The sequence below is a fragment of the Cornus florida genome, unplaced genomic scaffold, assembly GCF_030987335.1.
Source record: "Cornus florida cultivar Cherokee Brave unplaced genomic scaffold, ASM3098733v1 CherokeeBrave_3.0.0_Hap2_Chr04, whole genome shotgun sequence".
In the NCBI taxonomy this organism is placed as follows: Eukaryota; Viridiplantae; Streptophyta; class Magnoliopsida; order Cornales; family Cornaceae; genus Cornus; species Cornus florida.
The window spans coordinates 71,021,082-71,048,683 of NW_026775574.1; the positions used below are offsets into that span (position 1 = coordinate 71,021,082).

At 36.8% G+C, this 27,602-nt stretch overlaps 1 protein-coding gene across 1 annotated transcript; it reads left to right on the forward strand.

Annotated features, from left to right (window-relative positions):
* Positions 1-930: 930 nt before the first annotated feature.
* LOC132303489 (uncharacterized) lies at positions 931-26,850 on the forward strand. The gene is made up of 18 exons (XM_059800764.1): positions 931-1,113; positions 1,214-1,274; positions 1,670-1,706; positions 4,054-4,184; positions 4,328-4,426; positions 4,533-4,611; positions 7,238-7,371; positions 11,151-11,290; positions 17,867-17,917; positions 18,037-18,119; positions 18,201-18,255; positions 18,367-18,481; positions 20,599-21,130; positions 21,218-21,431; positions 21,638-21,708; positions 25,149-25,317; positions 25,418-25,547; positions 25,769-26,850. The coding sequence occupies exons 1-18, from the start codon at positions 1,012-1,014 to the stop codon at positions 26,476-26,478; spliced, it is 2,913 nt and encodes a 970-aa protein (XP_059656747.1). The 5' UTR covers positions 931-1,011; the 3' UTR covers positions 26,479-26,850.
* The last annotated feature ends 752 nt before the right edge of the window (positions 26,851-27,602 follow it).

The following is a 27,602-nucleotide window of genomic DNA, read 5'->3' on the forward strand; positions in this document are numbered from 1 at the left end:
AAGGCGACAAAGGTGGAAGGTGCCGGTGGTGGAAGGCAGTGGAGGTGACAGTGGTGGTGGTGGAAGGCAGTGCATGTGGCGGTGGTAGAATGCAGTGACGGTGGTGAAAGTTAGTGGCGACAGTGGCGGTGCAAGGTGGTGGTGTTGGAAGGAGGTGGCGGTGGTGAAAGTCGGTTGTAGCGGTGGTGGAAGGCGGCGGTGGTGGTGGAAGGCAATGGCTGAAGGAAGTGGTGGTGGTGAAAGTTGGTGGCGGCAGTGGTGGTAGAAGATGACTGTGGTGGAAGGTGGCGGTGGAGGAGGGTAGTGGCGGTGGAGGCGACGGTGGTGGTGGTGGTAGCGGTGGAAGGTAGTGGAGGTGGTGGAGGTGACGGTGGTGGTGGTGGTAGCGGTGGAAGGTAGTGGAGGTGGTGGTGGTAGAAGGCGGTGGCGGTGGCAGTGGCGGTGGCAGTGGCGGTGCTGGAAGGTTGTGGTGGTGGAGGTAACGGTGGTGGTAATGGAAAGTAGTGGAGGTGGTGGTGGTGGGGGAAAGATAGTGGTATTGGTCGCAATGGTGCTGGTGATTTTTGGACTTGGAATATAAGGGTCTTTTGGAAAGTTAATTTTTTTAAAAAATATTCCTTGGGAATGGAATGGCTATTCCATATGTTAAAGGGTAATAAAAAACTTTTACCTTATATCAAAGGTAGTTGGGGTCAATTTTGCAAACTTTGGGGGTGTCATTGTTTAAACAGTGCTCAAGTTGTAGCGAGCTGTATTAGACCCAAACTTAGGGCGCGTCAGTGTAAATTACTCTTATTTTTTTTTAGATGCCCACTGCAAAACGACTAGTTTTGCACGTAGAGGAGCCGGGTCGCAAATCAACTAATTACCCGACGAGTTTGGGCGGGTGGCGGATCCGTATATAATTTTTGACAGACCTAATTTCTCTTTCAGCTTTAAAGCCCCGCGACGTACGCTAAAGCCCCAAATCCTCCTCCTCCTCCTCCTCCTCCACCGCCGGCGGCTGCTCACATGGGGAAGAAGAAAACGACGACGGAAGAGGGTGGCAAAAGCGATCACTGTCCTTCCACTGTCTTCGTCGCCAACTTGCCCTACTCTTTCACTAACTCTCAGGTACACTACTTTTTCTCTCTCTATATGCGTATATATATGTTTATGTTATATAATGTCTAAAAAATATGTAATATTATTGACTGCTGCTTTGATATCTCAGCTCGAAGAAACATTCAGTGATGTAGGCCCGATTAGGCGATGCTTTATGGTTACTCAGAAAGGTGAGTCATTGAACCAAACAGTGTCAATTTTTTTGTTTCAGTAAAAGCTACTTTGATTCCATTGTATGTGTTTTCTAGATTTTTTTTTTGACCTCTTTATGCCAAACTTGTATGTTAGCTGTGGTGATTCTGAGAATAGATGTAGAGGAAATAAAATGAAAGAAATTCCAGTTTTTTCTTCTTCTTGTTTCGTAGAACTGAGAATTTAACTGAACTGAGCCAATATCTTGAATTTATTTCTTTTGTTTTCCTAAATTTTCTCAGCCACCAAGCAGAGCCTTATTATTGTGTGTTTTTTTTTTGATAAGTTATTGTGTTGTTGGTCTTGACTTCAGTTCTTATCATTTATACTAAATATTGTTTTATCATGTTTAAAAGTCTATTCTTGTTTGCAGGGTCAACTGAACACCGTGGCTTTGGTTTTGTTCATTTGTAAGTTTCTTTCGGTTCTCAATTTTTCGTTTTGCCCATTGTAGGTTTGCTGTGTGGCTTGCCCACTTTCAAATTAAGTGTTTCTGACCTTAATAAATCAATTATTTAATATATGCTCACTGTTGATACAGTAAATCCTACGCTATACTTATATATTCGCTGTCCTTTGAATTTCAAATCATACTGCAAACTTGAGAAAATTTGCCAGCATACTATATGTTACATGGATATGTATATGCATAAGTTAAAATTTTGAAGCCTAATATTAAACTACTGTTTCCCTCTGGCCTCCTCGCCTCTTATTGATGGCGGATGGAGTTAAAAGTCTTCTTGTTTGCTTATTTTACTTACAGAAATGCATTCTGCATAACTCGACAAAACTTTTTCCCAACTGTTTGAGTTGGCTACATAAATCTTGTTTGACAATTCCCCTCTATCTAATGTCATAATCTCAATCAAGCCACCTGCTTTCATATATGTTTCCGTAATATCTTAGCCTATGTTAGTTTTGGTTTTACTGCTTCCCTAGTAGCATTCCCCTCAATTGTCTACTATTTAGTTAATAAAAGAGTTAAGAGAACAGATTATACATACTCAAAGTTTCAAAACTTTGTAAGTTTAGTATGAAGATTGAAGTAGATTATACATACTCAAAGTTTCAAACTTTATATGTTTAGTATGAAGATTGATGTAGTAAACTTATAATAATTATTAGCACTGTGGTTATAGAGAAAAAAAATAATTAAGTCCATATAACATAAAATAAATAAGAAAACAATATAGAAATAAACTGTTTTTTTTTTTGATAAGTAAAAAATTTCATAGAAAGGCGCTCAAGAGGGGAGCGCTCCCAAAGGAATACACAAAAACGCCAAAGACGATAACTAAAGCTTTAAACTATCCACCAAATCCAAAAGATCCCCCAAAGATTTATAATTCCGCCCGTTAGCCCAAATAGGAGTCTCCTTGCCCTCAAAATGTCTCCTATTTCTCTCGTGGAGCAAGGAATTCAAATATCACACCTTGTGGCTTGGGATCTTTTACTTATTATTTTTTGTACTTTATGGAATCTTGGAGCGAGAAATTTCAGAAAATTCATGTAGGCATTATTAGGCAGATCATTATGAAGATGTGCAGTGGAAATGGCTAGCATGTGAGGGAAGGTGGTGAAGAGGAAATCCGAGGATAGGAATAGAGGGTGGACATTGAGGAGGGTTACATGCTCTTATGAGGTTGGGCCCTGGAAGGCGATTCATTTAGGTTTTAAGGAATCTCCAAATATGTGGGCTTTGTAAGGGGTGTTGCCAGTACGTTGAGGTTCTAGCATGAAATGCTCCTTTGGAAGTCCTGCTTCCAGTTCTCTTCAGTATTACATTAGATAGAGGGGCACTTCTATCGGATGGTCATGCTCGACTATAGGGCTGAAGGATGTGTCTCTAAAAGACTTCCCTTGGCTTGGTAGGTTGCGCTTCTTTGACTCATATGGCGTGTGAGGAGGGAACAGACTAGGCCTGCATTTGAGGATGTGGACTAGCCGGTTTGTAGGGTTAAGATTATGGTGTTGAATACCTTTTGTTACTATTTTTTAGATTTTGTAAGACATTTGAGCTGTATAGAAGGAGCTTATGTTTGTGGCCCTGCATACTTCGCATGTATACTAGTTATGCCTCCTTTGCCGAAATTTCATTATAATAGATAAAATAAATATATTTGAATGAGCAAAAACTACATTTATTAAAAAGCAACATGCGACAGACCACATCACTAAACATTGGATTAGGCAAGTAGGATTCTTCCTTTTCTTTTTGGTCTTGCATTTTCACTTAGAAATAAGATATAACCAATTAACCATGGGTCTGGTAGTTAGGATACAAAATTTGCTTCTTTCGACACTTCTGAGTTATATAGCAATGAATGTGCCTCCAGCTGTCAGCTTAGCTCCTTCCACTTCCAAGGGTGAGACGCACCTATCAGGACACAGAACTCTATGTTGTCTTATGGGCATTGGAAAAATAACATGTTAGGTTAGAGTAGATTATTCTCTTTGTTCTTTCTTGATGTCTGATTCTTTAGCTATACCCTGGTTTTCACTTCACCTTCAAATTTGTTGGTTTCTCTTAGTTATATTGGCGGCGCATGCATTAGAGAGCATTTTCTGTATTATCTTATATAACATTAATTGAACAAATTATGTAGCATCTGTTTGCGCATACCTGTATTTTGCAATGAGCATCCGTTCTTGTTTCACGGTTGTTGCCTTGTTGATATATTGTTTTTTTCCTCACTATTTGCCATATAATTAGGCTCATCACTTTTACATCCATTGTGATTTTGCATTCAATTGTAGTGCTGTTAGTGAAGATGCAAACCGTGCTATTGAGCTGAAAAATGGTTCACCTGTTGGTGGTCGGAAAATTGGAGTTAAACATGCCATGCATCGTGCTTCTCTCGAGCAGCGTCGATCAAAAGGAACTCAAGGTGAAATACGTCTCACTTTAGTTTTGTCCTACAAGTTTATGATGTTTTTGTTCTTTTATCACCTTCACTCAAAAATAAGCAGCAGACATTTTGGAAATTCATGTTACCACTATAATATCTCTCATCTTAATTTTTTTATATAGTGGTTCGCTCAGATTCTAATACTACTACAAAGAATGACAAGGGTGGCTTTTCCATCGAAGCAATCAAGCATGAACAGGCTTCAAACCATCAAGAAATAGGTTCTGAACTATGATTCTCCTGTGAAATTATGTTCGTATTTTTTATTTATTTCTAATTTATTTGCTATTGCTATTATTAACTTTTTTTCCCCCTGTTTTAATGTAGATAAATATTTGGAACCCAGGAAAGAAACAAAGCTTTGCAAGGATGTAGCTGATGAAAAAAATTGTTCAGAAAAGCAGAGGTATTGAGTTGTCTATCTAGGCTTGTTGGGTTTTTCTTCAGGTGGATTATGTGCTTCATTGTGCTTTAGGTTATGGGTGCTTTGAACATATTTAAGAGAAAGGAAGATTATTCAAATTGTTATTTTTAATGTCTTTTTATGTTTCAAGCTTTTCTCCTTAACACCTTTTGGTATATTCTCAGTCATTTATCTGTTGTCATTTTCGCAATGCTATTTCATCAGAAACTAAGTCAGATACATTGGGGTGGCAATATTTTTACTGTTGCTTCTTAAGTTGTCATCTATATTGTTTTCCATGGTTGCAAATGCAATGAGCGGTTTATAGCAGCTTAGATGAGCTTGTTGATGAGGGGGCAGTTCGGCTTGTTGAAGATAGAATTTTAGGAATAATAAGCATACAAATCTGGTAGAGTTGGAGTTTGTCTGTATTAGGTAATGGACCGGTCTCTTGAAGAGGCAGATCGGAGGTTTTAAGAACATACCATTTTAATGATATTTGAGTCTGTAGTTTTACCATCCTAGTTGTTTATTCTTCTTCAACATTTCAAGCAATCAGTAGCCAGATCACTATATGGAGCTTTAAGTATAAGTTGCATCAGAAATAGGACGTCCTTCGAAGGAAAGGAGACTCCTATGGGGGAGTTGAAGTTCTCTATCATTAGCACTCTTTTTTGTTGGGTTATGGGGAGATATTGTAAATCCATGGAGTAGGTAGTTGATTATTTTGACTCTCTGCGAGTTTAGAGGCCCTATTAGGCCTTGTGTATTTTCTGAGGGATGCATTCCCCTTTTGAACGGTTCTTTATACAATCTTTACTTATCAAAAAGTATAAGTTCCATGGTGGAAGGTCTGGTGGTCCAAATATTTGTCCTCTTATATTCATGCAGCTTAATTAATCAAAGAAACAAAGATATTGAGTTTGATAAAATGAGTCCTGAACTAAAATTTCAAAAGAATACAGCTATGATCTGATTAGTGGTGATATAGGACGAGGGTGGAGAACAAACTTGTACAAGCACTGATTTAAGGGGCAAAATGATTGCAGGATTTGGGTATGGCAAAGTGCTGGAACTGATTTTCTTTCTAAAGGAATTTGGTTGCTGGAATTCAGAATTACATTGCTGAAATTTTATATAGTGGTCATTTTATGGTTTTCGTTGCTAGATTGAAGGCCAAAAAGGCTTTTAAGGGAAGGGTTAAAGTTGATTAGCAAATGGTTGGATAAGGTTTTGGTAATAGAAAAGAAGGGTTTGGCTGCTGAGCTTGTCCGATGAACAGTGACTTTGGTTTGTAATGGTTTTGGGGTTTCAAGAGTTTAATATTTGATCAAAGAATAATTGGGCAGTTCAAATTAGGGTTGTAATGTTGAAAGAAGTAGCTAAGATAATCTAATTGGAAGCATAGAACTGCAGACAACAAAAGAAAAGAAGAATTTAAAAAACCACTCCTAGATTCCTTTAAGCATCACAACTATGGTTTGGTTGCATAACACAATAAAAATGCTTCAAAAGCTCTGATATATTTCAAAATTGATCTCTTTTGAATTTGAAGAAAGACACATGAAGATGTTCGCTACTGGAGATATATTGAATCAATTAGGACTGTGACTTTATAACTGTATAAATAGAAACTTAAGATTTTGATCTAAACCAATTAAAGACAATATAGTATGACCCAATAGCATTATATGACCTAAAAATTTGAAATAATGAAAAAAAAAAAAAAAAAACCTACATAGATGAGCTAGAAAAATGAACCAGCAGTATGTTGGGGCAAAGCCCCGGACACCCTGATTATCAAAAAAAGAAAAAAGGAACCAGCAGTATTGAACTTAAAGAAGATACAGTGTAAGATCTGAATCAAACTAGAAATTAGTTTCAAGAGTTCCCATATGGATTCCGCCTTAAAGTTGACTATTGTGCAAAATTGTTCATGTTGTTAAGTTTTGTTTCCTTCAGGTTCTTATTAATTATTTCATTCTCTTAGGTTGGAGAATGATTCAACCTTAAAGAAGCTAGGTTTCATACAATTTAGGGTTCCATCACACAATTGCTGAAGACTTTAAGAGCTCTGACAAAATTTTCTTTCTATTTAATCAATTGAATTTGAAGAACTATGTGTGTATAAGGCTTCTGGAGGTTTCCTACATGAATTAGGATTTAGATCACTCCAAAAAATAAAATTTATGATTTTGTCTATTCAAATTCATGTAAACCAACTATAGAACATACTTATGACCAAATAAATTTTACCTTGGGCCACTACTGCAGCCAGTATTAGAAAATTTTAAGCTAAAAAATGGCCATGATCCTAAATCTAGATAACTTGTCAAAAAAAAAAAAAAAAATTATCCTAAATCTAGATAAATCATCTATAAACATCACGTAAAGTTAAAAAAAAAAACACAATTTGAGAGGCATTAAGTAGGTTTTGCCTTGAGATGAACCAATTTTCAATAACTTTCTCCTCTTTAAGTTTTTCTTTTCTCGAAATTCTTATGGATGGTAATAAGTGGATTTGTTAATCTATGTTTCTAGGTCTTGACTTCTAGTCCTAGAAGCTGTTACATTTTCCAGAGTTAACAATTATTGATTAAACTTTATGTTTCCTATTCATGTTAAAAAGGGTTGCTAGGACAGTCATATTTGGTGGGCTTCTTAATGCTGATATGGCGGAGAATGTTCATCGTCATGCTAGAGAATGTGGGACTGTCATTTCTGTAACTTACCCTCTTCCAAAAGAAGATTTTGAACACCATGGTAAGAATAATTCTTTTTTTTTTACCTTCCGAAGATAAAATTTTTCTTCCTACTATTTATGATTTTCTTAACGTATTCAATTGAGTATTCTCTGCTTGCTTTCTTAGAATGCTTGTATATTTGACAAAAAACACAATAAATGACTCAATTATAATATAGTAGTTCACATATATTGAACTGATTGCTTGCATCTATTTTACATGACTCATGTGAGATTTTCATGCATGAGTCATAACTATCTCTTGAGTGTATAATTGCATAACTTAGTAATTGTACTTCCATCTCCACTTGATTCTAACATAATGACCTCTTTATTTATTTTATTTTATTTTATTTTATTTTTTATTTTTATTTTTTTGTATGTGTAGCCATATAGGTTGCTTTTCAATACAACATGTTTACTTCCATGACTTGGCCTCAACATTCACTTTGCTTTAAGGATTTTAGTATATCTTCCTTTTTTTTAGAACTTCATTATGGGCATGAAGTTAAATTATTATGTACTCTTATGCTTCATTCTCCTTGTAACCACATATCTTCCTTTCTCCTTTTTCATTTTATTTTTTTAATCAGTAATATTCATGGAAAGGCGCTCAAAAAGGGGAGCGCATCCTGAAACAACTGCACTAGGCCAAAAAAAAAAAACAAAAAAAACCATACCTTCAAACTATCCACACAATCTACTAACTCTCCCATTGATTTACAAGTATTCCCATATATCCAAAAAATAGCCTTCCATTTGTCCACATACGACATATGGTTGAGGAGACTTGACATATGCGTTTGAGCTCCATCTTCACTTGGGCGTTTTGATGTTCGGTCATTTTAACGTAGTTTTGCGGATGCTCCTGGACTGCCTTTTCCATGGAGGGCAGCCATTTGGCGAATAAAAGCGCCTCTCAAAGTAGCATTTTTTTGCATGGACATTCGTATTGGGAAAGATCTTGAGTCAGGACAACCTTTAGAGAATAAGACAGATCGTGGTGAATTGGTGTTTTATGTGCAAAAATGGCGAGGAAAATGTTGATCATCTTATTAAACACTGTTCAGTGGCCCGAGATTATTGGCTTTTGTTTTTGGGTTTGTTTGGGATTCATTGGGTTATGCCACGGAGGCTTGATTGCGGCCTGGAGAGGATGCATAGTGGGGGCCCAAGCTCGTGACTCTTGGAGGGTTACTCCTTTGTGTATCTGGTGGTGGCTATGGCTTGAAAGAAGTAGGAGATCTTTTGAAGGAAAGGAAAATCATGTTGGGTCGTTGAAATTCTCCATCCTTAGCACCCTTTTTTGTTGGGTTCTAGGAAGAAATTGTAAATCCTTGGATGAGCTTGTAGAGTTTTTGAATTTGTTGAGGGTTTAGAGGCCCTATTTGGCCCTGTGTTGTTTTTGAGGGATGTGTTCCCCTTTTGAACGCTTTTATTGATTTTTTTTTTTACTTATAAAAAAAAAAAAAAAAAATTTGTCCACATACGGGCGTTGCGCAAAGGATTGAGGACCTAAGGCGACTCTTCCTTGACGACTTCGCTTCGGTGTAGTAGCATGTGAAAGAAATAAGCATATTGAATTTAAGCGCCCAAAGAGGATCTTCCTTCCCATGGAAGCATCTCCTATTTCTCTCACTTCAAAGACACCACCAAAGGCGAAGAGGAGCTTCTCTCCATGCCTCCCGAATGTTAGTCCGCATTGAGAATATCTGCCAAACTTCAAGAGCATTCTTAGTGGTCTTGGCATAACCCACTAACCACCAAAATGGAATGAATCTTGCTCCATACATCTCTGGGCTATTGGATAGTGTAAAAGGATGATTGACGGACTCCTCACCTCTCTTGCACATGCACCAATTAACCACGACTTGCCGCCTTCGTCAAAATCTTCCCAAAAGCTGCCGTCCACCAAAAGAAAGCCACCCTAGGAGGAGTTCTAGTGCGCCAGACCTCCTTCCGAGGAAAGGATTGACCAGGCTCCCTATCATCCGTTGAAAGAAGGTCCGCATGTCGAATCTTCCATGCTTGGAAATTGACCAAGTCCACTCATTCATCTCCTCCACAACCACAAACTGACGACATAGCAAAGCCAGAAGATCACCAACATCATCCAACTCCCAATCATGGAAATGTTTGGAGAAGCACGCGTTCCAAGACAACCTCCCGCTATCAAGCATATAACAATTTGAAACCAACATCTGGGAATCAGCAGCGATCCTGAACAACATCGGAAATGCACACGCCAACTATCTATCATTCTAGCCCCACACCAGATATCCAACCAAAATCGAATCGACCTCCCATTCCTCTGCCTGAACTGAATATGCTTGGAAAATTCATGCCAGCCTTTCGGGACGAGTTTCCAAACCCCCACTCCAGCTGGACCCCTCACCTCTAGGGTGTAAATAGGCCTCCACAAACTATGCCCTTTTACACCATATCTCCAAAGCCACTTGCCTAACAAACACTGTTGAAGGCATCCAACCTCCTAACACCCAAGCCACTGAGCTAAATAGGCCAACACACCTGGTCCGAACTCACAAGATGGAACTAAAAATTCCTCACCCGTACCTCGCCATAAGAAGTTCAGTTGCAGCTTCTCAATCCTCTTCACTACCGAAGAGGGCATATGAAATAAAGACATGAAGTATGTTCGAAGATTCGAGATGGTACTCTTCAAAACAGTCAACCTACTCCCCTTGGACAAATATTGCTTCTACCATATATCTTCCTATCTCCTGAGTGGACAATTCTCCATGATATAAATTAAGGATGGACAAGGGGGTCAAATCTCTGTTAAATTTAGTACAGCTGGATGCTAGGGTATGGTAGCACAATTGTTGTCAAATATAGTCTAGGTAAAATACACTTAATATATCTGTACTTTTTGTAGTTTTAAGTTTAGAGTGCTCCGCCTAAATTTATTCCTCAAATGAAGTATTATTATTTTTTTCTTAGTCAACACACTTCAATTTTGCCCCTTTTGGTTAGTTATGTCTAAATTTTCTGTGGCTTGTCACTCAATGAGCCAGGAAGTTTTATTATTCCAGTATAGCATATTGGCGAAGTTAGACTGTAGCTATACCTCTTCTGATTATCTTCTGGTCTCCACTCTTCTTCATGCTACAATTCAGGATTGCTGTCTCTTACAGTGACTTTGTTCACTATAATCACGAAGAAGACACATTGTCAAAATTGGAAAAGATATATAAGAAAGAAGAGGTTAATTTCTTATCTTTTACCGTGTCAAAGAGTCGAACATAAATTTGTATTTGCCAATTAACACAACTCCAAATGTCTGGAAAACTGGATATGTTGGCTTCCATATGGATTCACTTTCATGTTTTGTTGGCCTTTATGGTTCTAAAAGCAGCTGTTATAGGCTGTCAACACAGAGGCTTGGTGCTTACCTCCTCTGTCCTTGATCCACTGCCCGGGATCTATCAAAACCCAATGTTTACATTTTTGTTTCGTTTTTTTATTTTTATTTTTATTTTAAATTAAGTTTAATACCAACTATTCTCAGATTTGGATAGTCTGAGATTATAGAGATTTATAGCTATACCTTTTGTGTAATTGTTCTAGGGTTTACTCCCCTATGGGCGTTCTCTATGAAATTTTACTTATAAAAGAGGAAAAAGGAACTATGTGATATGCTAGTTGGAAAAGTGTGGTCTGTTAGAAATGTTAAGCAGATGGTTCTTCGGTTGGAATTTCATTCATCTACATACTATTGTGCATTTAATTTTGTTTATTTTGGGATAATAACTAGGACATAGATTTGAAATTGTATCAGGGCTTGCTCAAGACGGTTGCAAAATGAATGTTTCATCTCTACTTTATACGAGTGTCAAATCAGCTCGTGCTTGTGTTGGGATGTTACACCAAAAAGAGATTAGTGGGGGACTTGTTTGGGCGCGCCAGCTTGGTGGAGAGGTAAAGTTTACGTGGGATATATAATAAATCTGTGTTCCTAAAGGAATTTCATTACTTACTGTTGTACTCTGTGACTTTGATATGTGGGATATATAATAATTTTGAATGGTTGAAGTAATTTCATTACTTAGTCTTGTCCTATGTGTCTTTGACAATTTTATTATGAAAAATATTTGTCCTCTATGTAGCACAAACCGGACATGATACTGAAATTGACATATCAAATCTTAAGAAAGTAGGATATGGACATATTGTGGACATGTCAATATATAAATATAAATTTTGTTTGGTTACATTTGTTGTTTAAGGCAAATATAGAACTCCTTAATTTTCTATCTTTTATACTAAGAATTGCATATGTGGTGGATGAAGTTATACAAATATCATCAAGATTTTGGTAATTAGACCTACCTTGAGGTCTTAACTTATCAACTTCTTTTAGAATTTTGACATTTTTTTCCTAGGCAAGATGCAAAGATTTCATCAAAACAAAGCGAAACACTACAATCAGGGAGGAGCCAATTCCTTTGTAGACAAAGGAATGGCACCATCAACAACAACATTGACTTTTTTTGGATAGCAAGTTTGGCTAACCCATGAAATACCAAGTTCCTTCTCTCTTTAGTCCAAACCAGCTTAAAGTTGGTGGTGCACACATATCTATAGAAATCGTCAATTTGATCCAAACCTATCCAAACCAAATGGTTTAGTTGGGTTCTGTGGTGGTTTGGTTCTGGTTCCAGAAGTTGTGGACTCATTAGATTGGTTAGGTTCGCGATTTCAATGTTAAAAAAAATGAACCAATCCAAAGCGAATTGTAATATTAAAAGCATGTGCTGACCTAAGTGGGCGGGGGTGAGACACTAGGCGAGCTATAGGTTGCACAATCCCACATCACCTGCGAAAGTTGAAGATGAAGTGCTCATATGTACTAGCTCCATCTCCAAATGATTTGAGGTATTTGGGGTAAAACCCAAGAAAAAAACTGTGTAGGCTCAGATCCAAAGTGGACAATATCATACCATGTGGTGGATTGGGTTTTATAATGGTATCAAAGCCGGAGCCGAACAGGAAGTGTGGCCAACATGGACGTTGGGCCCCTTGGGGGGGTGGGTGATTGTGGTGACCTATGTGGGTGGGTGTGAGACACTGGAAGAGCTATCACACTGGGCTAGTTACAGGTTGCGCAATTCCACATTGCCTGGGAAAGGTGAAGTTGAAGTGCTTATATGTACTAGTTCCGTGTCCAAATGGTATGGGGCCTTTGGGGTAAAACCCAAGAACAAAACTGTTCTGGCTCAGGCGCAAAGCGGACAATATCATACCATGTGGTAGAGTGAGTTGTTACATATGGTATCAGAGCTGGAGCTCAGCGGAAGTGTGGCCAACAGGGATGTTGGGTCCCTTAGTGGGGGTGAATGTGGCGACCTAAGTGGGCGGGTGTGATGTGGGAGGGGGCGAGACACTGGGCGAGCTACAGGTGTAGGTGAAGTGCTTATATGTACTAGTTCCATCTCCAAAAGATATAAAGCCCTTTTGGGGTAAAAACCAAGAACAATACCGTGCGGGCTTAGGCCCAAAGCGGATAATATCATACCATGTGGTGGAGTGGGTTGCTACAAAGTATATGCATATTTGTTTTCATTTGATCAGTCGATAATTACATCACATTTAATTAAGTTTATGTATATCCATTTTCCAAACCTTGACTGCCATTTACATAAACATATTAATAAAATAGTGTTTTAGTTTTTCTTGGACTACTATGTTATAACGTACATATTTGAACTAGAAATGCAATATTGAGTAGGCAATAAAGAATTTTTTTATCTACATCATAAAAGATGGGCATAAGGCTTGATTTAAGTGAACTTAATCATTATTGAATTATGTTTTTTAAGTAAGCCGAATTCGCGACTGATCTAACCCAGTCTTGTAACATAATAAACATATTAATATAATAGTATTTTAGTTTTTGTTGGCATAGTTTGTTATAACATATATATTTGAACTAGAAATGCAATATTGAGTAGGCAATAGAGAAAACTTTTATCTACATCATAAAAGATTGGCATAAGGCTTGATTTAGGCGAACTTAAATCATTATTAAATTATGTTTTTAAGTAAGCCGAAGTCGCGACTGATCTAACCCAGTCTTGTACGGTTTGAGATTGTTCTGTTTAGACAGTTCCATAGGTTTGGTTTGTTTCCGACATTTTTAGAGCCCTTATAAATTGGTTTAGTTCTGCTTTAACCTCTGTATTGAACCATACCAAACTGTGTGCACCTCTACTTCAGGTCATGGTGCTGAAGAAGTAAAAATTGTTGGTCCTCCAATATCACAACAATCGACATATGAAGTTAGAGGTTTGGATAACTTCACAACTTTCCCCTTTTACTTCTGTTATGGAAATCCTCTTTAAGTAGCCAAATAAATGCCTGTCTTGCCACCAAGGGTTCTGTGATAATTGCAGTTGAATCATTTTGAAAAAAAAGACATTGCCCGCTGCTTTAGTTATATGACCACAGTGATCTCTTTGCACTACCCTCCCAGCAGCCTCCATGGTTTGACTGTTAAATGCAGCATTAAAGTTCAATTTGTAACAACCAGCAGTAGGGGGAACCTAGTGGATGGATGCCGAACTTACAATCCTATCACCAGCTGTTTTTGCATCCAGAATATCCTCTTTGAATTCTTCCTACTGTTTGATAGAGTTGGAAGAATGTTGATCTCCTCAAGTCACCTATGCTCAAACATAAATTAATTTCTGCTCTTCCAATGGTTCGAACAAATATATGCCACTAGACCAATCTTACTTATTTATAAATTTCTTATCTTCTGATTTATCTTATAACAATAGCAAAGTTTTAAACCACTGCGCCCAAGATTTTAAAGGACAACTCTTAACATCAATTTGAATTGCACTCAGTTTCCAAACCTTCAAAGCTCGCATGCATTTCAGTAACAAATGCTCTATAGGTTCATGTTCAAGTCCGCATCTTTTACACACCGCATCCACCTCAATCCCTTTGTTTATCAAGCTTATCAGCAAATTGAATTTGCCGTTGCGATAACTCCATAATAAATGAAACAATTTCCTTTTAGCTTGATTATTCCACAACTTTCCCCAAGAATTTTCCATAACATCAGTTGCACCATTCTGAATGTTCCTTCTATACTTGATAACTTGAAGAGCAACTCTATAAGCTGATTTACAAGAATATCCACATTACATGAGAATGCCTCCTACCCCTGTTGGAAAACTCACTATTAGGAATTCTTGGAATAGTGTGATAATTTTCCTCCGCCATTGGAGAAGAGAGACATTCCACTTATTAGTCTGTGAATCCACTAGTTTAATTACTTTCTGAACTGGACAATTGTGTTGGGCACTTGCCATCCAATCCAAAAGCTTAAGCTGTTAGATGATATTGCATACCCACCCATATAAACCCAAGTTCTCTTCCCGAATCTGATGTGGACCAATTAGATTTTTTTCCTACCTGAACTCGCAACGTCCTCATTGTTGTTTGACCATCCTGCCTACCCGCCCACCCTAGCGGCAAGAGGATCCGGTAACAACGATACAAGGACCAGGATCTTAGTGGGGGCGCTTGGCATGACACCGGATCAAGGACTGAACCTGCTCTGATACTACTTGTAACGGGCCGAGCACTTGCCATCCGACCCAAAAACTTAGGTTGTTAGGTGGTATTGTATACCTGCCTTTATAAGTTAAAGAATCTCCCTATCCGGATCCGATGTGGGACAAGAACACATCACAACAATCCACTGGACTATGAGGACAACCCACTTGACTATGAGAGGTGATCTTGAAATCAATGGCATCTAAAATCTAGGAATCAGTCCAGAAGTCGATCAAATTTCCCTGGGCGACCCTCCATCTCACCTTTAGTTTCACAACCTCACTTGAACAGATGATCTTCCAAGCCTCGAATAGATCCAGCCCTCACTCTTACCTTCCAATAATGAGGTTTTTGGGAAATATTCTCTTGATCACTTTAAGCGGAAGACTAGCATCATCAACATCCATTATCCACCCTTATTTTTTTTTTTGATAAATAATAAATTCATTAAAAAAACGTTCAACCGGGGAATGCATTCCTAACAAAACACAAAAAACCTGGGTACCCTAAGGCCCCAAGGAAGCCAAAAACTCAATAGTCTCCTCAACAGAAGAGCAAAGTCTACCCGAGCCCCAAAAACAAAGAGAGCTAATAACAGAAGATTTCAGAACAGTGATGGAAGATTCCTCTCCTTCAAAGGATCTTCTATTTCGCTCCCTCCACAAACACCACCAAAGACACAAAGGCACCATCCTCCAGAACCCTTGAGCCTGTGCTCCCACCCAACCCCATCTCCAAGTGTCCATCAAGACTCTCTTAGATCTAGGCATGACCCAAAAAACTCCAAATAAACCTAGCAAAAGGTTCCAACAATCAACCGTCACTGGATAATGCAAGAGAAGATGATCCACCGACTCGCCATTGCACTTACACATGCAACACCAATTCACTGTGATAAGCTTTCTCCTTCTCAAATTATCCAACGTCAAAATTTTACCCCACACAACCATCCAAGCAAAAAAGGCCACTTTCAATGGCTCCTTAGTGTGCCACACAGCCTTCCACGGGAATACCACCCCATCCGAGTCCACTAGGCATCCGAAACAAGATCTCACATTAGACATTCCCCTAGTAGAAGGAATCCAAACTAGAGAATCCCTACCTCCTCCCCGGATCACCTGGCTGTATAGCAACTCTAAAAAACCAAACACATCATCCATCTCCCAATCCTGAAAAGATTGCTGAAACAGCACATCCCAAACCGGTCTCCCGCTATCAAGACGATAGCAGTCAGCCACCAAGGCATGTCTATCGACCGCAATCCTAAACAATCTAGGAAAAGAACATGCTAACGTCCGGTCTCCACACCACACATTCTCCACCCTTATTTGGCCAACAAATCATATTAAAAGCTTCCATCTCTCTAATGCTATGTTTGGAATAACGGGAGGAAAAAGAAAAAGAAGGATAACATTAGTTATGAGAAAAAAGAAAAGAAAGGAAAGGATACTGTTAACCCCTCATTGTGGCATTGTGCTTGACTGATTAATGAGGGAAAGAAAGGAAATGGTAGTCTTAGCACTTAATCATGTTTGGGAAAGAAAGGAAAAGAAACCATTTTAATGAATTTACCACTTTACCCTTTCACATTTAAGAGACAAATATATAGGTAAGACAAATATAAAGATTGTGATGAACATCATTCAAGCCAAAGTGACCATTTGAAAATAAAGAAACGTTTAAAAAGAAAAAAAAAGCCCTCATGGTATTTTGAATTTGTCTTTTATAAAAATAAGGCAAAAACGGTCCTTTCCTTCCATTTCCTCCCAGTTTTGGGAGAATAAAATAAAGTACTCATCATACCTAATTTGTATCCCTCCATTTGCTTTCTTTTCCTTTAAAAATTTTATACCAAACACAATATACTGTTTCCATCCATTGCCGTTTCTTTTCCATCTATTTATTTCCAACCAAACTGGGTCTAAATCCCAACCCTCCCGCTGATTTGCTAGACAAATGGAATCCCATCCAACCCAACACATTTTACTGTCTTAACTAGAGCCTGATTGCCAGATCCTGATAATATTTCTTCTTTACTTCTTATGAACACCAAGTGGGAACTTGAAACAACTCATGGTGCAAGTATGGACTAGGGATTGCTTGCAATCACCAATACCTTCTTTCCAGCTGTAGACCCTCCTCTAAATCTAGAGTCCATCATTTCTTCCAAAAATCTAAAGAGCTGCCTCTTTGTTCTACCAATTTAAGAGGCTGGCCCAGGAATTTCTAATGTTTCCTTTCTACACAATCTCTCCTTTTTCATATTCACTCACATTCCAATTAAACATGATGGAAGACTCATCAACATTAGCAACTTGACCAGTCAAGCTTTCCTGTCTTTTTTATTTTTTGATAAGCGGTCAAGCTTTCATAGCTATCTGAAGTATTCCTCAACTGAATGAATTCCCTCTCTGAGATTTATAAAATATTAGGAAATCATCAGCAAACAGCATATCACTAATCACTGCTAAGTGTCTGGACACTCTAATTCCTGTCAGTGAATCATCTATAACATCATGGTGAAAAAACTTAGTCAGGCCGTCAGCGCTGAATTCCCATTTCACCTTGCTTGTTATGGCTAAACAGGTTTTGAATAGTTTCCTTATAATATACTCTTTGATATCAGATTTTTTTTTTTTTTTTTCATAATCATATCAGATTGTTTAAATGTCAATTGGTTATAATTTTAGCAATAGTAAATCTACATGTACCATGACTAGTATATTGGGACTTGGGAGAAGAAAAGATCTCAAAGAGTCTGTATAACCATCACTCAGACCAGGCTAGTTGTTTTGAACTTATTCTGTTTGTACGGTTGAACATCTACCATGAGTGCTTACTTTATTTGGTTTTATAAATGTGTCACACGCATCTGTGTGTTTGGGGGAGTTTTAAAACATTTTCTTTCTGCTTGAATGTGTTGACCAGGGATCGAAGACTCGGAAATGGAAAATCATAGTTAGAAATCTTCCTTTCAAGGTTGTTTCTGTTGACAGTATCATTAGCACAACTCTTTCTTTTAAATATATCCATATCCATATATAAATATGTATTGGGGGAATCTCTACTTCAAAATTAATTTCTAAACTTGAATGCAGGCTAAAGTTAATGAGATAAAAGATATGTTCTCATCAGCAGGCTTTGTATGGGATGTATTTATTCCACAAAATACTGAGACAGGGTATTTTGATAATCCATCACCATTCTTTTCAAGCAGTGAATGTGATATTTTTATATGTTAATGTGATTTTCTTTTTTGCAGGTTATCCAAAGGATTTGCATTTGTTAAATTCACTTGCAAGCAAGATGCTGAAAATGTATGAAATGTTATACTTTACATGAAGCGTGGTGAAAGCTTTTGAGTGTTGTCGGGTCACTCTTTCTGCAACTTCTTTTTTCCTTTTCATCTTCTGTTTTCCCCTTCTCAGGCCATCCAGAAGTTCAATGGGAAGATTTTTGGTAAAAGACCAATTGCAGTTGATTGGGCTGTTCCGAAGAAAATTTTTGCGACTGGTGCTCATACTGTTGTTCCTTTGAAAGATGGTAATTGTTTCCTTTGCATTGTAAATTTGTCTTCCAGTACATTTAATATTCTAATTTGAGTTATGTTGTGATTCTCATATATATGAGTACTGATTTGTACAGCTGCAAGTGAATAGAGTTGGTCATGGATGACACAAGCCCAACTAATTCATGAGCTCGTTGAACTAGTCAATAAGCCGAGTTCAAGCATAATTTTTAAGCTCATTTCATAAGTGAACCGAGATTGAATGGACCCTAGCTCGGTATGCCAAGCTTGTTAACATTTACAACCCATAGGATATCTGGGTTTATCACTTAATATTCCATAGGTAATATTAGAATAAGGTTATCTAGACACGGCCTGTGTTCTGTTAAACTTATTTATTAAAGGCTTACATCATGTCAGGATTTTAAGACTAATTGTGGACCATTAGATTTCAATATTATAAAACCGGTACCCGAGGTTTCATGGAAGAGATTGAATTCATCAGCTTGGAACCTTTAAGGTTAGTCTGGTCTCTTTCAAATCTTATCTGCTCTTCTTGTGTAGACTATTTATGCTTTCTCCTGCTCAGTATCTCGTAACTCCATCCAGCATTATATATCCTTCCTCTCTTCCATCCATCCTCAATCCTTCCTTCCAACCAAACATAGCATTAGAGTTAAACACCAAATAGGATCCTGCTTTCATGAAATGTTGGTTGGTCTATCTTTTGGGTCAATCAGTCGAACTATGACAGAAAGGACCGATCGACATGATCAATTGATTAATTGATGGAATGCCCTGATCAACAAAACCCTAAATTTTCAATTTAAAAACAGTTCATATGTATCCAATCATGTATCCATGATGTGAATGCTCAAATAAAAACCCTAATTGATTAGTTTGGTACTTGATTCCTATCAATTTTCCATCATATTATCAGGTCCTACTCTTCTGTTTCCATGTTAATTCTAAATCTATCAAAGTTCCAATATTTTCCTTCATAGTTTTTGTTCAAACTAATTGAAAATATTTTCCTTCACAATTATTGGAAAAATTATTTAAATTTACCTATTATCAAAACTAATAGAAAATATTTTTCCATTATTGGAAGTTTGAACCAAATTTTTTATTGGAAAATATTTTTCCATTATTTTCCTTCACAATTAGTTTGAGCTGTCCAATATTTTCCTTCACAATTATGAATTTTTATAGAATAAAGGGGAGAAATTGTATATCTTTAGATGAGATTGTAGACTTTTTGGGTTCGTTGGGTCCATAGGGCTTTTTGTTTGGTTTCTTGTATATCTCTTGGGATGCGTTCCCCTTTTGAACGCTTTCTAATACATTTTATTTATATATATAAAAAAAAGACACTCCCAAAGACGTCTGACACATCTTGGAGCTGTCCATAATTTTAAAATAACACTTTTAATCTTAAACTCATGGCCTGTACTTTTTGGACGTGCTAATATTTGGTTAATGAATCTTGAACAAAAGGTTTAGAAGGGTTCTATTGTAGGAGTGAGTGTGGAAGTAAGGGAGATGTAATCCAATTATGTGTATATGCATGTATACCTATCTACATACACACTGGCATACATAGTCATATCTTTATCATTCATTTTTCTCAGTGACAAGGGTTGTTAAAAGCAATGTGATTTATAAGTTACAAATTCTTGTTAGAGTCAAAGAATATTAAATTTACCTATTATCAGATAATATTTGTTGCGTACTATATAACTACAGATATAAAAAAATAGATATAGTTCATTGTTTTGTCCTTGTTGTGCACTGTGCCTGTATACTATTTTTTAAGATTTTCCTGTGTTGTATAATGTTCTATCCGTGCCTTATGTCTATGTCCAGGCGGCTTAGATCTCCAAAGTCTCAAACCATCTATTAGTGTGAAATAATTATGGGCAAAGAGAAGTAAATGCATGTTTTCAGCTGACTCTTTATATTGCAGATGTTCATTCTCTGATTCAGTGTGGCTAGTGTAACTTCTCTTTGGGTTGCTTTTTGCCTGTACTTTTTGTTTGCGCCCTTCGCTTTTGTTGATCATTATATTCATAGGGACTAAATTTCTATAACCATGGAAGTCGAGGATGATGACTCCACATTTTAACTGGAGGGTAACTTGTGATTTATGCAGGACAACAGAGTGGACGTGACAGAGAAGGTGATAGTAGTAGTGATGATAGTGATGATTTGGAGGATCATGATGCTGACATTGATGGAAAGCCTCAACAATTTCATGGGGATGTGGTTCCTCCAGAAGAGACTGATACAATTAAGAAAGAAGTCATCTCAACTGAAATAGATTTTGACGAGGAAGCGGATGTCACAAGAAAAGTTCTTAAGAACTTGATCTCCTCTTCGGCTAAAGGAAAACCTACTCTCAGTGATAATTCTCCCCTACCCATGAGAAACAAGGATGGCAAAGCCATTGATCTACATAACAAGACATCTGATGAGTCTGCTAGTGTATTAGGTATAGCAAAGCGTGGAAGCTCTGGCACAAGTGAACCAACGGATCTAAAACCGGAAGAAGGAGAAGATGACTTGCGGAGAACAATTTTTATAAGAAACCTTCCTTTTGATATTGATAATGAAGAAGTGAAACAACGTTTTTCTGGTTTTGGAGAAGTGCAATCCTTCGTCCCAGTTCTTCATCAAGTCACCAAGTATGGGATAATTCTATAGCTTTATATACGATTATACTTTTGTTGATTTACTATATTTCCATACAACCTTGTTGTACATGTGGGCAGGCGGCCAAGAGGAACTGGTTTTCTCAAATTTAAAACAGTGGATGCTATTGATGCTGCATTTTCAGCAGCCAATGATGCAGCTGGATTGGGAATCTTCCTAAGAGGTAGGCAATTGAAAGTCTTGAAGGCTTTGGACAAGAAATCTGCTCATGATAAGGAAGTGGAGAAGACCAAAAAGGAGGATCATGATCACAGGAACCTTTACCTCGCAAAGGTTGGTTTATTAAATCCCCAACCCATCTTCCCTTTTGGACCAAGGTTTCTAATGATGTAAAGTTTATCAATTTCATTTATTTCTTTATTTAATTATTATTATTATTATTATTATTATTTATTTTCTTTATTTATTTTTTGCAATTTGATTTGGTTGTAGACGATCCATTTCTTGTTTGGTTTACCTTTACACTGTTTTTCTAATAGGAAGGTCTTATTGTTGAGGGGACTCCGGCTGCTGAAGGTGTTTCCACTAGTGATATGTTGAAGCGCCAAATGTAAGTATCTAATTCAGTATGAGAATGAAAAATTCATATATAGAAGCAATATTATGCTATCTGTTGCATATACCAAGTACAAATAGGACAGGTTTAAGAATGACTGTACAATGGGTCCTTACTTGAAGATTTGTTTTGTCAAAATCCCAAGCACACAACGCAACCAAACTCTTTTTGTTCTAAATGGAGATAGAACCAAAGTAGGATAATTAGCTATGATCTATTTACATGGACTCTTTAAAAATGCATGAAGTACTCATTTATGACCAATGAGGGAATGATACCTGGTCATGACTATGGGATATGTGTCAGACACCTCAAGCTGGAAGTGCATTTGTCAAGAATATCCAATAAGTCGAGTTGATTTTGTAATTGTACATAAAACCCTCTTGTTATGTTCCTTTTGTTACAGTATTGTTTCAAAACGAGTCAAATAACTATTTTGAACATTGTATATTACATTAAACATTATTTTACTCTAGAAAACAAAAGAAGAATATTAACTACTATGAATATTTAACCATGTCATCATACGTCGTTAGGTTTGGGGATTTTAGATCTGACACTTGAATATATATACATGCGCCTATTACATGTTTGCATGTAGCATAGGTTATGATTAAAATTAAATGGGTTTCTGAAGCAGTAGGTAGGGAGTGCTCCTTCTTGTTTTTTTTTTATTTTATTTTTTGTTTTTGTTTTTGTTTTTTGTTTATTTATTTAATTTTTTTTTGATATAGCAAAATGGATTTTTTTATCGATCTTAGACATTAGCTTTTTGATAACTTTTTAGTGTTGTAAATCACAAAAATTAGTTAGGGTATGCCATATACGGGTTATGCCACTCTGCTCATTGAGTCTCTGTAATCAAGGTTTCAATATTGCCTCCTGTTAGGTTCTTCCATTCTGTGAGATTGAATCAAATTATAACACTTGCGGATGAATTTACTTTTATATAATTCTTTAATGATATTGATATGTTGATTTTTTTGATAAGTAGAATGGTATAAAAAACGCTCAAAGGGGGAGCGCATCCCAAAAGAACTACACATGCCAAATAGGGCCTCTAAACTTTCAAAGAGTCCAATTGGAAAATGGGTAACGTAGGTTGTCTAATTGGAAAATTGGTGTGGTCAATTATGGAGGGACGTTTAATTGGAAAATTAGGGCTGCTATTAAGATGGAAATAGTTGATTTGTGTGGTAGGTTTACAAAGATTACAAAAAAGGAAAACAAATGATAAATAAATGAAAATAAAATCATATAATCAGTTTGGACAAAACAGGAATTCTTTCTTACTTACCACGCAGTTTGATAGCTTGATGGATTGCTCCCATTTGGTTCAAACAACCTTGTAGACCCATGAAACTGTTGCTTCTTCTTTAGATGGAGTCTCCATCTAAAGAAGGTTCCATGAACATACATAACACAGAAAATGATTATAGACCCTTTTTGACTAAAATAAGCATATACACGACTTCTGAGTTTGCATGTAGGATCAAGAACATATACAGGACTCTCGAGTGTGAATGCAGAAAATGATCAATAAGAAGTGTTTAACTCTTTCCACTGTAAACTATTGAAATGGTCTTCAATGGCAGGTTTGGGCTAGAGGAGTAGGGCTGCAGATGAACCGAGCAGAACAGAGCTCCAACATGTTCTGGCTCAGCTCACTATAGCCAAGTAGGTGTCTAGGCTTGCCTTGTGTTTGGACGAGCTTAGCCTAACTGAGTTCAAGCTCGTCTCGACATGACAATATTTCAGTAAGCTTTAGCTTGTAGATGCAGTCTTTGTCGATTCCCGATCTCCATCAGGATGTTTGTGATTCCTTCAATGATACCGACATGAGAAATATGAGAGGGAAAACTAGATGAGAGATGGATACATTATATTATATATATATATAGAGAGAGAGAGAGCTTGTTGGATGATTAGGTTGTGGTAGTCATCAGCGAGTAAGGTTGGTCCTTGCTGTCAGTGGTGGGCAAGGAAGCTCCGACACGGACATGGACACAATACGACATGGACACGATGATATGCCATCTCAAGAAAATAGGACACGGACACAGACACGGACACGAACACGGCAAGGATACAGTAATAAAAATAATAATATTCATTATATATATATTATATAAAATATTATTTCTCAATTTCTCCTCTATCCATAACTCATCCTACCAATAACCTGAATAAGGTCATCAAATATGGGATTATAGTCAGTCCTGGATCTCTAACCAAGTCTCTACATATTCTATAGAGAATCTATATTGTAGAGAGAGCCTTGTTTCTCAATCTAGGGTTTCTTATAGTTTGACCATTATATGTGATCGAGAGTTTTAAACAAGGTGATCATCAAAATTATCATCAAAGAACAATTTAATCTATTCAGAGCAGAAGGATTGAAAAAACCATGGAGACTTGGTGCATGAGGGGTGAATCTGTTGACAAAGCGGACAACTGGAGACTTGAGTGGAGAGTTTGGTGTGCATGTGTTAAGAGATTATTAGGGGATTTTAGGTGGGGATCTTATAACTTGGTTCTAAAATCTCTTCCTCATAGTGGATTGTTCATGGTTGGACTAGGGCACTTAATTTTTCCCTGTTTATGGTCTTCCACGTAAACATATGTTGTTTTTACTCTATTTATATTTTGTTTTATATGTTTATGTAGATGCATTCAATCTATATATTCGAAGGATCAATTGAAATTTAACAAAGATCAATAGAAATTCAAAATGTTAGTTAGATTCAAAATAATATGAATAAGACCTGTTTATGGTCTTCCACGTAAACATATGTTGTTTTACTCTATTTATTTTTTGTTTTATATGTTTATGTAGATGCATTCAATCTATATATTCGAATGGATCAATTGAAATTTAACAAAGATCAATAGAAATTCAAAATGTTAGTTAGATTCAAAATAATATGAATAAGACCTATTCACCCCCTGCTCTAACTCATAGCGCATACTCTAACCTTTCGGCGCCTTGGGTAACGACTCAAACCTTTCAGAGCCTTGGGTAATGTTCCTCAGATTTATTGAGATTATAAACCATACATGCTCTTAGAGCGTCAAATTAAATAAGTTAATCAAATTTCTATGTATTAAGCAAGTTTCATGTTCATGTTTGTAATGCTTATTTTTATTATTGGATTCTCCTTCGTAAAGTTATTTAGAAGTGTCTCCGTTTTTATTCTGGGTAGAGTTTTATGGACTACTAGAATTTCACAATTGCAACCATAGAATATAAATTTTTTGAAAAGAGAACAAAAAACAAAAAAGAAGCCTCTTGAGAGTATCCCTGGAGAGTACAAACAAAGAGATTTGTAATGACGCATGATGGTTTTCCATTTCCAGATGTTGGTGGTTGTTTTCTTTCGTGAAATTTCACTTTTCTTTGCATGGGTCCCTAATGCCATTGAGATGCTTTGCAGGCTGGAAAAGAAAAAGACGACTAAGTTTCAATCTCCAAATTTCCACATTTCAAGGATTAGACTCATTATATACAATATACCGAAGTCAATGACTGAAAAACAACTTAAAAAGCTTTTAATAGATGCCGTTACCTCTCGAGCTACCAAGCAAAAACCTGTAATTCGGCAGGTTGGTTGTCACTGTCAGTAACAAGTAGTCATTACCATCTGCTTATAACTTCCTCTGTGGTAATAGTGTACTTCCCCTAACTTCAATGCTGCTCTTGCAGATAAAGTTTTTGAAGGATTCAAAGAAAGGAAAGATCGTCACAAATAACTATTCACGCGGAGTTGCTTTTGTTGAGTTTACAGAGCATCAACATGCACTTGTAGCTCTGAGAGTTCTCAACAATAACCCTGGTAATGCATCTCTTTAGCAAGTTCAACTCCATGCACTCCTGTCATTCTGGTTATTGGTAGAATTTTGGTACAGCAAATAATTAGCTATCGTACTTTTAGTTTGGCTGTTCAGAACAGAAAAATGTTTAATGCATTTATATAGTTGGGCAGATGTGTACGCATTTTGGACCTTATTTTTCTATAAGGTTTCTAATTTATTGAAATCTTCTTCTATTTGACAGAAACTTTTGGTCCTGAGCATCGCCCCATTGTCGAGTTTGCTGTTGATAATGTCCAAAGGTTGAAGCTCCGTAAAGATAAGCTCCAAAATCAGCAACAAGGTTCTGGCAAAGGTGCAGAAAATGAGCAGCAGAATAATGACTCGCATATCCCTGAAGAGCACCCAATCAAGAATTCAAGAAAGCGTCAATCAAACGGTGACATTGTATCACCGAGAACTTCAGAAACTAAAAGGGAAGATGAATCAGGAAGTAGGGTATTTGAAGGAGCTGCTACTGGAGAAGGCAGGGCTACCAAGAAGCAGAGGAGTAACTCAACTGGCGGAAGCGAGAAATTGTCTCCACTAAAGGAGAAGTTCGAAGGCTCAAAACAGAAGCTAAAAAATCGTCAAGAAGGAAGAAAACCTGATGGTAGAAAATCACTGAAAGGTGAAAGCACCCCAATTAATGTCCAATCCAAATATATGGAGCAAGAAGACGTGCGATTGAGAAAGAGGAAGATGGAAAATCGAACAGGAGGACAGAAAGAAGATACAAGCTCAAAGAAAAGAAATAAGACTAAAAAGAATAAAGACCCTTTGGGGCGAGATGATGCGGATAAACTTGATGTGCTGATCGAACAATATAGATCGAAGTTTTCACAGCGAAGTTCTGATAAAACTAATGACGAGAAGCAAGGTACTAAACAGATTAGGAGATGGTTCCAATCATAACATGGTTACAGTTTTGTAGCTTGATAATCGCGGTCTTTTATTCTATAAGAGGATCTGCTGATGCGTGTACTTTTCACTTGGTGCATTTCAAAATTTTGAGTAGTTTTGGAACTTTGCAAAGACACAATATATTGTGAAAGTTGGGAATCCAAGCCCTCCTACAACATTTGTTAGAGAAAGATGTCGAAAAGAGAGTGAATAGTTGGGACCACTGTAGCTAATTGTCTTTTGACATTATTGTAGCCATTGGATCATTACCAATTTGAGAAGAGTTAGGGTCTTATCATAGACTTTGTCGGAGAGAGAGGATCACACATTTGATAAGTGCTCTTTTGTTTTATATTATAAATATGTCATTCAAATTGCTGTGGAGACATTTTATTCAATACTTTTTGTTTGAAAAGACAATTATAATCCAATTAAAAAAATTAATTTGACAAAGTATTTGTTATTGGCAAGAAACTCATATACATTACACCAATCCAATTTTGCTTTTTGGATATTCGAATTCTCACCATTTATTTTGGGAATTCTCACCATTTATTTTGGGAGGTAGAGGAGATACGATTGTATGTGTGTGTGTATATATATATATATGTAAGTATTTTTTAGGTTGATGGAAGAGTAAATACACACATAATCTATATTTACATGTACAGAAACAAACCATAAATATGAAGCAATGTGTTATCTTTATTAGCCAGCAATGTGAAGTCATGTCATTAAACCAACAAGCATGCAGAATACTAACCCTATAAAGTTATCAAAACCACAATAATGCATTGCCATACACAAGTAATGGATCAAAGCATCTAAAAAATATAAGAGAACACGATTTGGAATTGATAATGATTTTAATTGAGATTAGAAATATGTCCAAAAAATAATAATAATAATAATCCACTATCTGCTAGCCAATAAGATTTAAAGATATAAATATAAAAACAACCCCAAAATGTAAATAAAGAAAAAATTAATTTGCACAAGAAAAATGATTGGGTAAAGTGTTAAAAACACTCCTAATATTTACATTTTGGACAAATAATGCCCTTATCCTTTGTATTGTGTATACAAGTCGGTTAAGTTTGAAAAAAATGAGCAAAGAAGGACTTATGTTGTATATA

What these genes read in the sequence shown, in the direction of transcription:
- LOC132303489 (XM_059800764.1), top strand. Translation starts at nt 1,012, where the DNA reads ATGGGGAAGAAGAAAACGACGACGGAAGAGGGTGGCAAAAGCGATCAC. An exon ending in TTCAAACCATCAAGAAATAG is followed by an intron (nt 4,427 to 4,532) that starts GTTCTGAACTAT and finishes GTTTTAATGTAG; the next exon opens with ATAAATATTTGGAACCCAGG. An exon ending in AATTGTTCAGAAAAGCAGAG is followed by an intron (nt 4,612 to 7,237) that starts GTATTGAGTTGT and finishes CATGTTAAAAAG; the next exon opens with GGTTGCTAGGACAGTCATAT.